General features: G+C 37.5%; 2 protein-coding genes across 2 annotated transcripts; both read right to left on the reverse strand.

The window, feature by feature from the left end:
* Positions 1 to 7,625: 7,625 nt before the first annotated feature.
* Positions 7,626 to 9,528, reverse strand: LOC108956776 (G-type lectin S-receptor-like serine/threonine-protein kinase At1g61550). The gene is made up of 5 exons (XM_039312695.1): positions 8,729 to 9,528; positions 8,534 to 8,635; positions 8,129 to 8,345; positions 7,844 to 8,054; positions 7,626 to 7,752 (listed from the first exon to the last, which is right to left on the reverse strand). The coding sequence occupies exons 1-4, from the start codon at positions 8,961 to 8,963 to the stop codon at positions 8,045 to 8,047; spliced, it is 564 nt and encodes a 187-aa protein (XP_039168629.1). The 5' UTR covers positions 8,964 to 9,528; the 3' UTR covers positions 7,626 to 7,752; positions 7,844 to 8,044.
* On the reverse strand, positions 9,529 to 12,872 carry LOC120294020 (cysteine-rich receptor-like protein kinase 25). Its single transcript, XM_039313884.1, has 3 exons — positions 12,353 to 12,872; positions 12,066 to 12,278; positions 9,529 to 9,962 (listed from the first exon to the last, which is right to left on the reverse strand). Exons 1-3 carry the CDS (start codon positions 12,870 to 12,872, stop codon positions 9,529 to 9,531), a joined length of 1,167 nt encoding a protein of 388 aa, XP_039169818.1.
* Positions 12,873 to 15,389: the final 2,517 nt, after the last annotated feature.

The raw sequence follows: 15,389 nt of genomic DNA on the forward strand, positions 1-15,389 counted from the left end.
CTAGAAAGATGAATTGATAGTGAAAATGCATTTGAGAATTTTATCTTCCTTTTGTTGGATGTATGTCCTAAAGCTATTATGTAATAGTTACATATTAGGGATTTCAATTGTACTTTTATTATTATTATTTAATTAATGGCAATGACATATTCATTCATTTGTTTAATTATTTTATATTTATGAATGATTCCATAAGATCAGTTGCAACTAGACCTATTCTTAAGACGTCAAGAATATATGTGACGGATTCATAGTTAGACTAAATATTTAAATTGTTCCTGGTCGATGGATTATTGAGTGGATATTAATAATCCTATTGAGACCGATGTGTTCTTAATTTCGCCATTAAGTATTGGATACTTAATGATGAGTCACATGTCATTGGGTATTATGATGCTTAAGTTAGAACACAGGTGTTTGTATTAGACAAGTTCACTGAACGTGACACATATGGAACGATTAGCAATATGGAAGCTTTTAGCGTGGTCAATGTCTGATTGTTCATGCTTTGATCTTGTGTAAATAATCCTTAGACCCGAGGCACAGTTTTAACTTGTGTATTGAACAACTATGGTTCACGGGTGCACATCATGCCAGGTCATTGATCCGTCTTTATACTTGATGGTCATAGTTTGTTCATATACGAAGTTGGACGTGTGCGCAATATGGAATTGTCTTCTTGTTACTTGCAAGGTATAATAATGATGTCCTATGCGATCTAATTATAACATTGCATTGAAATCCTCGGCCGGGGTTGTAACTGAGAATAAATTGTTTATGTCTCAAATAAAATACATGTCAATTAGATTTGTGCATATGATCAAATTAATGACTTGACAAATATTCCACGGTCTTTGTTTAATCGGGATATAGTAAGACAGAGGGATTGAATTACACTGTAGCCAAAACTGACATGTTCATTATGTTCTTAAGATATTCACACTATTTGGGTAGTCATGACATATTGCTAGATGTCAATCATGGCTTGTAGGACCTAAAAGATTAATTGAGACAATTAATTATTTTGGGAGTACCAAGTCTTACTACCAGCTTAGTGATAAACCTAGAGATGTCACATACCATAAATAATTAGGATAACGTGGAACAAGAGAGAAATATTGTTGCAAATGTGTTTGCAATTACTGCAATCAAATTGAGTCGATTTGAAATTAAATTAAATGAGATTTAATTTAATTTGTATTATAATCACGAGCCTACTTGCATATGAGGCACACACATGCGCAAAGTAAATACATATTAATGTATTCCAAATGTACATATAAAGATTATGTTCTTTTTAAGGGGATTAATTAATTATTTATTTATTCATTTAATTAATTAATTAATTAAAGTTGAAATGGTCAGCAAGAATTGCTTAGCATTTGGCACGAATAATCGTGCACATGCACGATCGTGCAGGATCGTGCACGAATCAGAAAAGGTTCCGCAACCGTTGCTGATTTCGTGAAAGTGTGCTTTTTAATAAATGCCGCAACAAGGAAAAGTGTGGGCTGCTTGCTGAAGATAGAGAGAAAAACCGTGTGTGTGTGTTCGTGTGGTTTGTGTGTGTTCTTGTGTCCTTGAGACGCGAGAAAGAAAACAATTCTCTCTCATTCAGGCTGTGGTTAAATACGTAAAGGATATGGAGAATTGCTTCACAAGATTGCTAGCACAATCAAAGAGGTGATTATCCGAAAGTTCTCTCTTATGTTCGATATCTATTGTTGGTGTGTCTGAACTAGAGGTCCAACGCTTGTGGGACTCGAACTGAAGAACATCCGAACCAATTCATTTTAAAGTGCACTTCGAAAGGTAATTAGTTTAACCCCCTTTTATATTGTGATTATTGATTAAAACGCACGAACAACGCATTTGAAGAATCATGTATAAAATATATCTTTGTTTTCGCTGCGTTTTTTTTTTTTTTTTTTTGTTAATTTTACCTATACATGATTCATGAAACCCTAACACCTTCAACCGTAGTAATGGTGATGGTATTCATGGACCGGATGCTTTCTTCTTGTGATGGGACTTCGTGAGCCAGCGGCGTGAAAATGTATAGGTCGGTTGCTTTGGCTGTGAAAGATTAGAATCCCCATTCAGCATTAGGACCCGGCCAACATGTTGGGTCTATCTGTGGCATGGTCTTGCGTACGGAGAAGCACTAACTGAACGCATAAAAGTTTACGCTTTTTCCACCCATTTTTGACTTCCGATGTCCCATTTTACTTTAAATTGACCACGATATCTTTTACAGGTCCATATTTTAATTTATTTCATACCCTTTTTTCTTCTCTTTCTTTGGAAATTCTAATGCATTTAGAATTGACAAAAAATATGTATTTGCCAAAGGCTTGATTGGATTATCTTATAATGTAATTACAATTGTCATAATTTTCTTGTCAATAACTAATTATTCCACTTAATTAGTTATACTTTTCAGTTTTGCCAATATAATTCTAAACTTTTGTGCCATATTTCAATGTAGTATTCCTACCAATTGCCACCGAAAATTGTTAATGTGGTGTCTAATTTTTGCCGACCGTCCTAAGTGGCATTCTGGCATGGGCAATTTCTACATCACAATTTGCGACGACAATTAGCAAGAAAGACTGTATTTAAATATTGTGCTAATGTGTAGAACTATGTTGACAAAATTGGAAAATTAAAATTGAATTAATATCCATGCTATAGGTATAAGACTAAATTGATAATTTTCCTAAATATTTAAATCACCACTCCTTCAATGCACAAGTACAAGCAGTTTTTTATAAAAATACACTATAAGTGTCATAACTTTTGTGCCACTCACTTGAGTGCCATAGATTTGAAAAGTCGATTACTTAAGTGCCACTAGCACTTTGCCTTGATATGGACCTCGATTGTTCTATATGACATTGCTAATGCTAATGTGGAAAATTAATAAAAAATTCCAAAATTAAAAAATCCACATTGAAATGGAAATTATTAATAATAAAAAATTATGTAGGACGATTTGCTGAAGTGAAATTCAAATTATCGATTTTACTCCAATGTGGTATTTAAGTGAGTGAAAGAAAATCATGGTACTCAAATGAGTGCTATACGAAAATTATAATGTTCTTGCTATTCTTATCCCCTAAAATTTAGAGCACAATAATGGAGGAAAAGAGATTTGCGCACTTAATTTGGAATCCATTTTTTTTTTTCATAAGGTATATTGCCAATCCAAATATCAAGTGCTTCTCATTTATTGTCCTCTCGTATCACCGACTTAATGAGACTGTCTCTTAGTTTCAGCATTCAATAAACACTCATTATGTGAGGTTATTTGTACATTATAATTATAAGAAAGACTTGAACACAATTTATAGAGTTCTAGGTAACAAGTCCTCTGACCTCAGGTTGGGCTTTATTCAGCCCATATTAGCCAGTCGAATATCTGACTCATTAAGAATCTTTAAATCTCACCTTAATGGATCAATCCCATAAAACATTGAATTACAATTTTAATTGATGTAGCCCACATCAGAAAAACAATTACAACAAATGCAAGCATGGTCGTGCCTACTAGAATCACAGTATTAACCTAATCAATTGGGAATTGACATATAGCAAAATATATTTATCATGGTGCATTGTTAATAATATCGTAGAAAAGTAACAAAATATAGACTCGTTCTACTAATGGTATGTGGTAAGAATTTATATTTGTTATGTGGGACTCATTATTCTTACTGTTCTTTAATATATGATTGATATAATTTATTAGATTAAGTCTACACAATAACTTGTTGTGTATCATGTAGTCTATAGAACTATATGTAAATTATTGTGGAAAACGAGCGATCGAATAATAAAATAGATAGAACAAGAAAATAAATCGACACTAGATTTATGTTATTTAGTTGTAGTGATCTACGTTCGCAGGGAGAGTAGCAACGAATTTTACTATAGATCAAGTGTATAACATAAATTACTTACTTGAATCATTCAAAAACTCTTAATGTTTCTCAAACCCTAATTACACCTAATAATGCATGCATTGATTAGTCATGCAATTTCTCACTAAATAATCTTTCAATCTCATGAAGAAATTACATACATATCTTGACCTCACAAGATTTAATTGAATTGAACCCTTGTATGTTCTTGGATGTAATTCACAAATAAAACCAACGCCAAGCACCCGCTTGAATAACCGCGCTTCAAGATCAACAACGGCGGCTTGCGTTTGTAACCGTTTCTTTTCTCGACCAAGCCACTCTTAAGTCAATAATCCTTTTGAAATATACATATCCACCGCCTGAAGGAAGTCCCTGTATTGGTCGGTCAAGGTCGAAGTCCACACCGAGTTGGAGAAGGAATCAGAATCCAATTTGGATTCGGTCAACGAAGTCCAACTTGGACTTTTTCAATTTTGAACCATGATTTCCACCGCTTGGATTTTATTTCCTTCTCTTTTTAACTTCTTTTCAATTATCTTTCCTTGGCCAACCCCAACTCGTCAAACGACGTTACCGAATTCTGATTTGCTCGATTTTGAACGCTCATAATAAATCCAATTAGGAATATTTAAACTTTCGCATTGGACTTAAATTCGAGATATATTTTAATATAACTAGTGGATATGATTTTATATAGTTGATTACTAGACTAAGGGCACCAAAGCGAAATCTAAGCAATTTTATGCTCAACAGCATAACTGAAAGCTTGAAAGCTGAAATATCACATTCCTGAATATTTTATACAAAGCACATTATTGCAAATTGATATTTGAGGGTCAAGATTTGAATTTTGTGACAGTTAAAGAATCTTGTGATTCAAGTCAAAAGCGATATAGCAAAATTATCAAAGAAATTAATGACGAATTGTAATGACACTTAATATTTATGTGGTTTAGTTGAGTGTGAATATTTATTCCACTAAGAGAGCTCGCCACTTTTACTATGAATTTGCATAATACTAATATGCAATAGCTTGATACTTAAATTATTTCTCAGTCCCCAATTACTCCCAAAGTAAATATACAAATATTATCTCATAATCCCTTACAAAGAACTCATTTAGAAAACTCACAAACATAAAATCTTAGCAATCTTCTTGTTTACTCTTATATGTGTGTCCATATAAAAAAGGAGAAACTCCTTTTCAAAAACCTACTCAAACTAGAAAATCACTCAAACAAAAAGACCAATTCAAAGTAGGAAATCTACTTATATTGGGCTCCTTGATAAACTCAAATAATATTCTAAAATTATTCTCCTTGGATCAATATTTGTAGCCAAATCGTAGTGCTCGTGATTTATGCAGACTCTCTTAGTGCCCCGATGAGTGCTCATTCTCTACACATGCTAATTGAGCTCCAGCAAAGCTTGAGCTTTGCCAAAGCAATGAGCTTCACCATCATGTTTGTTGGGTTCTCCACTGTCGCAATCCTTTTCACAACCACCTTGCCATTTGCCATGAAATCTTGGATGAAATAGTACGTGATATCAATATACTTTGTCTGTATGGGATAAATTGAGTCAAAAGTGAGATTATTCCACTTTGTTTGTCATAGTGTATAGCAACATGTTTTCTTCCACACAAAGTTCAAGTGCCAGCTTCTTAGTCATATTGCCTATTTTGCTATGAAGGTCAATGCATGCACTTTTCATCATTTGAATACCAACCAACATTATCCTATAAGAGCACTTTCCAACTCATTGCACCACCTACTGGCGCATATATGTACCCCACCGAAGACCTTCGCTCATCCAAGTCACTGGCATGACCCGAATCCATGTTACCCCTAGCCACTCTATTATTGTTGTCCCTCCTAAACAATATACCAATGTTTGTTGTCTTCTCTAAACTTCTAAGGATCTACTTCACAGCTTCTCTAGCACCTTTGTTGATCAAAGTTCTTGCTGCCGAGTCTAGTATTATAAATTAGAATGCTCTTGCTACTATGTGCAAAAGAAGTGCAATGGGAAATGTAATTGCATGATCAGGCAATGTAGGTGAATTTTGCCCTTACCAGTATTCAATCGCATTCAATCGCTAACATTTATGGAATGCATATTTGATACATGACTCTTGACATAGGATCCAAGATACTAAGACCACAATGTCCCTAGTTTCTAATTGTAGAGATGTGCCTATTGAAATGCCAATGCAAGATGATACAAGATCGCAGATTTTGCTTAGGGAGAAATTTTGTTGTTAGACAGCGAATTTGATCCCAAAAAGTTTCAAATACATGAATAATCTTTTAGGCAAAAATTTAACTATCGGCAGCCATCCCACTTTAAAAGGAAGCTCGTAGAGGTTCCTTTTCAAATACAAGTGAAACTTAAATTCCACTAAAAGACTGCAATGGATGCAAATGGAAATGTTGAGAGAAAACACTTCTATATGCAGAAGGGGTAGAAATCCCCATGCATACAAATGTTGTGAACTTTTCTGCAACCTTGCCCACATAAAACTATCCTACTAGAGAGCTAGCAATTCATATTTCCTCACAATCTCTATGTTTACATCATATATCCACATAAAAGTGCCACAAAACATTGCACATTCAAGCCGTTTAATTTGGTGAACACTGAATCTTTGAAAAGATTAATTGATAGTGAAATGCATTTGAGAATTTTATCTTCCTTCAACTGTAGTAATGGTGATGGTATTCATGGACTGGATGCTTCCTTCTTGTGATTGGACTTGGTGGGCCAGCAGTCTTTGAAATATATATGCCGGTTGCTTCGGCGGTGAAAGTTTGGACTCCCCATTCAGCATTAGAACCACGGCTGACATGTTGGGTCTATCTATGGTGTGGTCTTGCGTACAGAGAAGCCCTACTTGAATGCATCTCATTACTTCTAATGCCGAAAATGCGTTAGCAATGGCTGCATCCATCGGTCCAATCCTCTCCTTCACACCACAAGTGCCAAGCCTGTAACAACTAGTCAATTGTTAGATTATTTCAAGGACTACCTATGGTTGAACACTGATTTGGAGGTATAATAGTTTGAAATTAGATCTCACACTTACATAAGCAAGGAGATTAAGATGCTGCCCGGGGTAATCTAAATTTGTATTCTTCTTGCTGCTGATAATCTCCAATAATAGTACTCCAAAGCTATAAACATCGGATTTCTCTGAAAATGTCCCACCCATAGCATACTCGGGAGACATGTAGCCTCTGTAGACTAAATAATATAAGTGGAGGGTTTCCGAAGTACAATTCAAACAAAAAATCATAGACTTAAGAACGATGACGCAAGAGGTGAGAAAATTAGAGGATGATAAACTTTAAACTCAGTGAATACTGTATATCTCATAACTTATAGCACATCGCTGGTCTATAATTACCTCAAAGCGAACTCACATATTGGAACCATTGGATGTACATAGAAGAGTTTTCTCGGTAATAGTATAGCAACAGTAGGAACATATAAGAAGAGAAAGGTGAGCGCATTATACTGCTAATCTGCTTTCAAGGCGATATATTGTCTCATGAAATAAGTACTCCTAAGAGTGATGTAGAAAGCTTACAGTGTCCCCACAACTTTGTGAGTATTGACCAAAACTTGACTGCTTTCAAACATCCTCGCCAACCCAAAATCAGAAATCTTGGGATTCATCTTTTCGTCCAAGAGAATGTTGCTCACTTTCAAATCTCGATGTATGACCCTAAAGCAAGAATCACGGTGGAGGTAGAGTAGCCCTCTTGCAACCCCTGGATTATGTGGAATCGTACGGCCCAGCTAAGTTTCGCCTTCTTTTCTGAATCTAAACAAGGTAGCAAACAGAAAAGCTGTCAAGTTTCAGTACTGAATTATTGTTGAAAGCAGAAATATGTCTTTCAAAGAGTGAGACAAACCAAAAAGGAAGGCGTCCAAGCTCTTGTTCGGTAAGTACTCATACACTAGAATCTTTTCTTCTCTTTCGGTGCAGTAACCGAGGAGTTTGACCAGATTTCGGTGTTGAAGTTTGGATATTAGAAGTATCTCATTCTTGAACTCTGCTATGCCTTGGCCTGAGCTACTCGAAAGTCTCTTTGCTGCTATCTCCTTACCATCGCTCAGTTTTCCCTGTTTCGAAACGAACAGCACTATGAGATCTTGCATGATCTCTTTATTCCCCTTGGAGAAGGCTTTTCTCTTACCTTATAAACTGGGCCAAACCCTCCCTGCCCGAGTTTGTTTTTGCATCGAAGTTGTCTGTCGCTAGGCGTATGCTATCAAAATCATAAACCACCGCTTCCGATGCATCATCTTCCTTCATTTGCTCTTTCCATGCAGTTTCCCTTGGTAGTTTTTCTGATCTGATGGTTGCAGCCACTGACCTAAAGAGACTTGGGATTGTCATTTTCCTAAGCTTTCCTGCATTTTACGGATGGGATGAAATCAACTCAAGATAAGCATGAGAACATCGGAAGCAGAGAAGTGTTTCTATAATAGTAACTGCTTAGCTTCTAAAGTCATGGTTTTACCAATAATTCAAGATTCATATATTTCGGTTAGCGCAAAATCATCCTTAAAAAAGCAACAAATTGTACATCTTTTATTACCTCTCCAGTTTGAAAGAGCACAGAGTGAAATACCGGCTCCAAATAAGATGATTCCAGATATAGTACTGAGACTGATGATAAGTTTTGTCCGTGTAGGTACACCTGAACATGGAAAAATATTTAATATGAACCACAGGCAGTGCAAAACCAAATGCATATTAATTCAACCATTTCAACCCGTGTCCGTAACCATACCCGCAGCACCTGCACTCGTGTCCACAAGTCGAATAAACAGATCTTCGCCACCTGTGGGGAGTTGCAGAGTATCTAGGAGGTCTTTACTCCAAGTCATACATCCTATAGCATTCACATAAGAATAGGCCAAGCAAGAGCAGTTTTCTAGGCACCAACTTCGACATCTTTCCTCATCATTTATCAACAAATAATCAGCGGAATCAGGTAACTTCATCTCACTCATTTTCCTGAACATATCTTTTTGACAGTCGTTGAAGCAGCTGTGCTTGCAGATTTCTGACAATTCAATTCCAATTCCCTAAGGCATCCTTTGGTCCAGTTTCCTCTGTTCCATTCTTCATCTGATATTGGTTTGAAACCTTCTAAGCATCGACAAATAGGTGAACTAGACTGGTTGCAAACTCCAAAGGGCCCACATTTTCCATAAATTTCACAAGGTTTAGTTGGTGCCGGTGCCTCCCAGTATGTTGACCAGTGATTGGCCCACCAAACCGCCTTTAAAGTTCCTTCAAAAGAGATGAAAGTATATCCAAAGATGGAGTTGTTGTGATTATTGTTGGTATAATTTGATGTTCCCTGGACAATATCTTGCTGGACATCATAGTATGTGTTGTCCATGGTGGGTATTCCGATGAACCTGGTTTTATCCCATTGTCCACTTCTCCAGTAACGACTCAATCCATTCCAAGTGAAAAGCTGAGGTGGTGTCTCCGATGTCACTCCTACGACAAAGCTTCCGAAGGAGGGATCATCTTCGCCTTTCCAGGAAATCAAGTTTCGTTTCTTTCCTGTTTTCATGTTTACTCAATCGTCATGTTTGGCAGGAGAGTGTCAGTTGGCTCATCAAAGCTTTCCCACAATATATTCGCATTCCTGTCTTGAAGAACAAAGTTTCCATAGTCTGAAAGGAGGGCTGCAGAATAATTTGACTTTGCCATGACATTAGTCGACCACACAGTGTTTTTTTTTTGCCCATCAAGAAGCTTCAGATTTCCATCGTTGCCAATTATTAAACTCGCAGATTTATCTGTGTGTCCAATTGGCTTGTTCCTGTTGGCCACCCAGACTTTTTTGGAGGGAGTCATGTTCTTGTACCATATTCCTAGGTACTGCTTTGCTGATCCATTAGGCGTGAAGAACCCAAGCTCAAAGATTTGACTACTAGAGACCAGGGTTTGGTTCTGAACCAGTGGACTTGATGCAGTTATGTTGTAAATTGTGCTGCTTTGAAGTGCTTGAAGAAGGAAGATGACAAGCAAAGAACACAAGTGCAGAGTTATTGGAATAATGTGGAATAGAATCAAGAAGTATTTGCGAAAAAATGCCTTGTGAAACTTCACCTCTCATAAGAGATCAAAATGGATAAACAGGAAATGGTGAAAATGACATGACCAGTACAATAACTTTTGGACCATCCGAATAGTTATTCTAAGTTTCCAGAACATCCGACATGACTTTAGTATAAAACCATATGACGTGGCAGAGAAGAGAAATGATGTCATTTGAAGTGTTTAGAGACAACATCGTTTAGCCATTCCTTGACCCAAATTGACGAGTTAAGGCTAAGTCCAACTCAAACTCTAATCCCAAATTAGGTCCAATGGTGGTGACTCTTTATCCGTGGGGGTGCTGCCAAAGGAAGCCCTTGGAGCGAGGGCATTAGAGGTGGCACTGCTGCTGATTCTGAAGGGCTGCCACAATGGCAATCCTTCCAATTTGTGGTACTATAGCTTTCTTACCTTGGGCTTTAGACTGGAATTTTGGATCTGATATCGGAAATTGTCCCTTTGAGGCCGGTAGCACTCAGAGCCTTTGGTAATAGGGTTTGCAGTTAATGACCAGAAGTAAAATAGTTCCGCAGGTAACATTTGGATCCTCCTAACCAATAGAAGCATTTGCAGCTTTTTTCCTTATAGAAAATGCGGACATGGAGACACTAAGGAGTTAGAAAATTAAAGTCACCTACTGAAATTGAATGTGTCCACTCTTACTGTTGTATACAAGAATAGGGTGATGACTGGCTATATGGCCCTTAATATTCGTCCTAAGCCAACAAAGCTAAAACCCATGATATTATGTTGTAAGTGTGTGTCCCTATACATGCACAAGTTTGTAATATTGTAGAATTGGCTACATAAAATTGCTAAGGACTTACACGGAGGAAAACAATCATCCGTATCATTGAAGTTCTTTATTCTTCTGAATCTGTTCATCCATATTCAAAATGCTCAGATTTGGGATTGGTTTGATAATTCACAAATTTTGCTAATTCTGTTTGACTGAAAGTAAGGTTATTTCGAAATTATATTTTCATTTCAATTACTTTTTTTTTTGGCTCAAATCATTTTAATTACTTCGACAACTGCCTTTCTTTCTTTCTTATTACTGTTTAACTTGAAAATTACTTGTAGATTATTGCGGGCTCATCTCAATAACAGCCATCATCTAAAATATGGAAAATTGTATTACAAGTGCCATGAATTTTCAATCCATCATTTGAATGTCATAATATTTTTAAAAGATGTGGCTCACTGGGTAATTAATATCATTAAAAGGGTGCAGAAAGAACGTGGTTTAACCCTTTCCTTGCAATTGACAAAAAAAGCAAAAAAAAAAAAACCTTTCCTTGCGTCAAATTCACAAGCAACCAATTGCTCGAGAAATTGAAATGAAAGACATTGCCACGAGCGCACTGCACACCCTATTCCGCATGGCCCTGAGTGCTGCTACTCGAGCGCGCACCCTCAAAGGGAAAATCTCCAATGTCACTACACATTATACCGGTCCATCCCACGAAGAGAAAGCTATGTTACCACAAATCAAAATGATTTCCATCGTGGCGAGCCTTGAGGACCCATAACGGCGCCTTCGCCCCAGGGATGTCCTTTGGCGGTAGTTGCAGGACAAAGACTGGTCGCCATTGGACCTAATTTCGGGATAGGATTCGGGTTTGAGTTGGACTTAGCCCCAATTCATTAATTTGGAGCAAGAAATGGCTTAATGACTAGTTTCTACATCCTTTTGATAACATCATTTCACCGGCGAGCATAATGGATAGTTTTTTATGAAATTATTGACATGTTAGATTTTTCGACTAGTAAAATCGTTGACATTACTCAAGTGAAATTCTTGTAAAGTTATGATACTTAAGTGATCAATTAAACATTTATGACACCGTGTACAAGGATTATGGTATTTATGATGTTTTCTTCCCTTATTTTTAAAAGGTTCTCTCCACTTATTTGAACTATAAAGCAGGATAAGTAGTTCACAAAAAAAAAAAAAAATGGACAGATCTTTCTGTTATAGAAGTAAAATAACAAAAACAAACATATACCTTTACGTCTGGTCACGGGAGCAGGAGGAGAATGAAGGTAGGACGGCGGAGGCACCAGGGCTGCCATGGCCGAGGCATTATAAAATGGGTACAGCTCGAACCTCATGCTGCAGCTCGGGTGAACAACCTCCCACCTTGCTTCCCCTGTGGGAGGCCCGCGATTGCCGCCCGGAGGCATGTGTTGCACTCGGACACCATCAAGTCTGGTGTGCACTGTGCGAGTGTGTACAGCTTCTGCAAGCTCGTAAAGTTTGCCTCCGCAACCGCGACTTTCTTCCCTAACTTGCCGACTGAAGCCCTCGCAGTGATGTCGTCCATGGTCTCTCCCAGGACTAGCATGAACTGGGTTAGATTGGTGATGTTCCTGGTGTGGTACATCTTGAAAGAAGGCACTTGTTCCATGACCGAGTAGATGGACCCATCGGAGTACCTCAACATACACTCATCGTACCAGATCACGGAGACTCGCTGGTTGGGGCATCTTTGGAGTATATCCTGTTTTCCGGTGGCCACGCAGTCGCTGCATGTGGCAGTATTGACGTCACCGCGGCAGAGGAAAAGCCCATAAAGCTGGTCCGGAGAGTTTTGGCCGACAGTAGCGTTGGCGAAGCCGTCAGCACCATCGGCGGCGGCAGAGGAGAGGGAAGAGAGGAGGGTGTTGAGGTTGGATTGGTAGGCGGAGTTAGGAGTAAAGAGGGTGGTGTTTGGACAAGCATGAAATAGGTAAGTGGGGGCAGCTTCAGTACTGAAAATTTTGATGAAGAAGAAGGAGAAGAGAGAGAGGGAGATGGTGAACCAAGAATTCATGATTAGCTAGCTTGATGAACTGATTGGAATTGCGGCACAAGAATGGGCACGGAATTATAGGAAGAAGAGGAGGATGGTCTGCTCTCCAAGATACTTTTTTCTTTTCAATGAGAACTCCGCAGAGTCTCAATTTTGATGAATATATATTCTTAGGGTGCGTTTGGTAAACAGGTCAATTAGTAACTGATTCTATTCTTTTACTCTCGAGAGTAGATTTATAACATAAATCCTTTAAAAAAAAAAAATTGTTCTTGAGAACAAAAGTCTATTTTTTTTTTGTTCTCGTAAATAAATTTGGAATAGAATTAAGAAGTAGAAAAGAATTACTTCTTTATTCACATGAACAATTTCAAAATTAAGCCCAAACCTTTTTTTTTTCTTTTCTCCGTCTCTTCTCTTCTTTTCTTCTTTCCCCCAATCGGTCACTAGCCACGGCGACAAGCTGGGTGAGGTTCGGCAAGCTCATTGAAGGTTCGCCTAGCCACCACAAGCCTCGGCCTCACTCAATCTAGGCAAGGCCAAGCCTTGCCAATGGCTAGACAAGCCTGCCTAGCCCGACGAGCCTTGACAGGCCACTGGTGAGGCTCAACTTTGACCAGGTGGCATGAGGTCGGCCTCACCCTAGCCTTGCAAGGCTGAGCCTCACTGGTGATTGGGCGATGCAAGGTAGCGAGTCTCCAATGAGCTCGCCAGATCTCGCCCAACCGGTTGCCGGCCACCAATGATAAAGAACATGAAAGAAGAGGAGGAAAGGAAAAAGAAAAAGAAGAAGAAAACATGAAAAAAAAAAAAAAAAAGAAAAAAAAAAATTACAAAATTAAAAGAAACAAAAATTTAAGATTCCTACCAAATGTATTTCTATTCTGGGAATAAAAAAATTTTGGCAATTACAAAATGCCTTCAAATGCTCAAAAATTATTCCCGGGAATAGAAATAAAAAGAAATCACTTCTAAGCATAAATTATTTACAGGAAAACTAAACGCACTCTTAGAGTAAATCTAGACCGTCGCATTCGGCCAATAATTGCAGCATGAACAGTACCAGGTACACAAGAAACTGAACATGGGGTTAGGCTTTCATGCTCTTAAATCATGTAGCTGTTGGGTTGCCAATAATTTATCTTAGTTATTGATCTTCAAATGATGGTGGGGATCCAATGGCTACAAATGCAAGCAAGGTCCAGGTCAAGTGGAATTCTAGTATCTAAGCTAATCACTTGGACATTGTCATATACCAAATTCTGTTTCGCAAAGCATTGGTAGTCATGCCTTAGAAAAGTATTGGAGACATAGGCTCGTTCTATTAATGGCTTGTGGTAGGAAATTGCAATTTTATGTAGGACTTGCTGTACTCACTATTTCTTAATATGTAATTAATATAGTTAGTTATAAAAAGTATCATGTAGTTTATACATTGAAATTTAATTGATGAGTGATATATAATCTGAGCAATTTTATAATCACTTTTTTTTTTTTGGAAAGATGTAATTGAGTTTATTAAGTTTGACGGTAGAATTGAAAGTTTGGAATGTGAAACATTATCTTGTTTTTAAAAATTTAATGCAAAGCTCACCATTGCAAATTGAAATTCAAGGATCATGTTTTGGACAATTAGAATTTTAAATTTCATTCCTCGTGACATATCTAAAAGTTTCGAAACATATGGGTTGTTAAATCATGAAAAGCTATCATATAGTTTGAAAGGTCAAAAATCGATTTTTATTTTTTGACAAGTCAAGACAAATCGGTGTGGGATTTTTTCTTGAAGTCCACTACCCGAGGTTAGCGAGACAGGAGGTGGGGGTAGGTGGGCCATCAACACCTCACGGGGGCGGAGGAGTGAGGCGGACGGTGAGGATGGAAGATAGCATTTGCCCCTTGTACGAGGTCGCGTGGGTTGCGTTCTAATTTGGCTCCAAGTGAAGACTGGAGGAAGAAAAGCCAAAGCATGTATCTCAGTGATGACGTTGTAGAGAGAGAGAGAGAGAGATGGGATGAAAGGGAATTTTTTTTTTTTTTTTATGGATTCTTGTTGGTGCTTATAGCTTTGAATTTTCCATCAAAATTACGGTAATAATAATCATTTCGAAATTTAAAATTTGATTCGTACTTTCGACCAAAAAAAGAAATTTCATTTGTATAGTCTCATGCGACGGCGTAAGGAAGAAAAATCCTCCAAAACAGTTCACTTGAGTTACACGTATTTATTCGAGTGAGAAAATGCAAATCACTTTTCTTTTCTTTTTTCGATTTGTTGTGTAACACTCTCATCCAATATACTCAAGATGTTGCTCTAATTAATCTATTGTATGCTGACTCTAACGGTTGTTTAGAAGGCCACTAAATTTGACACTGCTCTCAAACTAGCACATTCAATATTGCAGTTTTCGACGGCAAATTATATAATTTCTTCATAATATGCCTTTTTACAAAATGTATTTGAATCCACATGCATTATCTAGAGAACTATCACCTCTTCAATGGGCGAGTTCATTTATTCCTACCTTCATTGCAATT

This window comes from Eucalyptus grandis, chromosome 5, assembly GCF_016545825.1.
Source record: "Eucalyptus grandis isolate ANBG69807.140 chromosome 5, ASM1654582v1, whole genome shotgun sequence".
In the NCBI taxonomy this organism is placed as follows: domain Eukaryota; kingdom Viridiplantae; phylum Streptophyta; class Magnoliopsida; order Myrtales; family Myrtaceae; genus Eucalyptus; species Eucalyptus grandis.

Excerpts from the sequence above, each read along its gene's own strand:
- LOC108956776 (XM_039312695.1), bottom strand. The coding sequence starts at position 8,963 with ATGTTCAGGAAAATGAGTGAGATGAAGTTACCTGATTCCGCTGATTAT. Across the intron at positions 8,636-8,728 it reads CACGAGTGCAGGTGCTGCGG|GTGTACCTACACGGACAAAA; the intron begins GTATGGTTACGG and ends TTCCATGTTCAG. Across the intron at positions 8,346-8,533 it reads TGCTCTTTCAAACTGGAGAG|GAAAGCTTAGGAAAATGACA; the intron begins GTAATAAAAGAT and ends CGTAAAATGCAG.
- LOC120294020 (XM_039313884.1), bottom strand. The coding sequence starts at position 12,872 with ATGAATTCTTGGTTCACCATCTCCCTCTCTCTCTTCTCCTTCTTCTTC. Across the intron at positions 12,279-12,352 it reads CACTGCGAGGGCTTCAGTCG|TGCACACCAGACTTGATGGT; the intron begins GCAAGTTAGGGA and ends ACACTCGCACAG. Across the intron at positions 9,963-12,065 it reads TCCCGTGACCAGACGTAAAG|CACTTCAAAGCAGCACAATT; the intron begins GTATATGTTTGT and ends TCCTTCTTCAAG.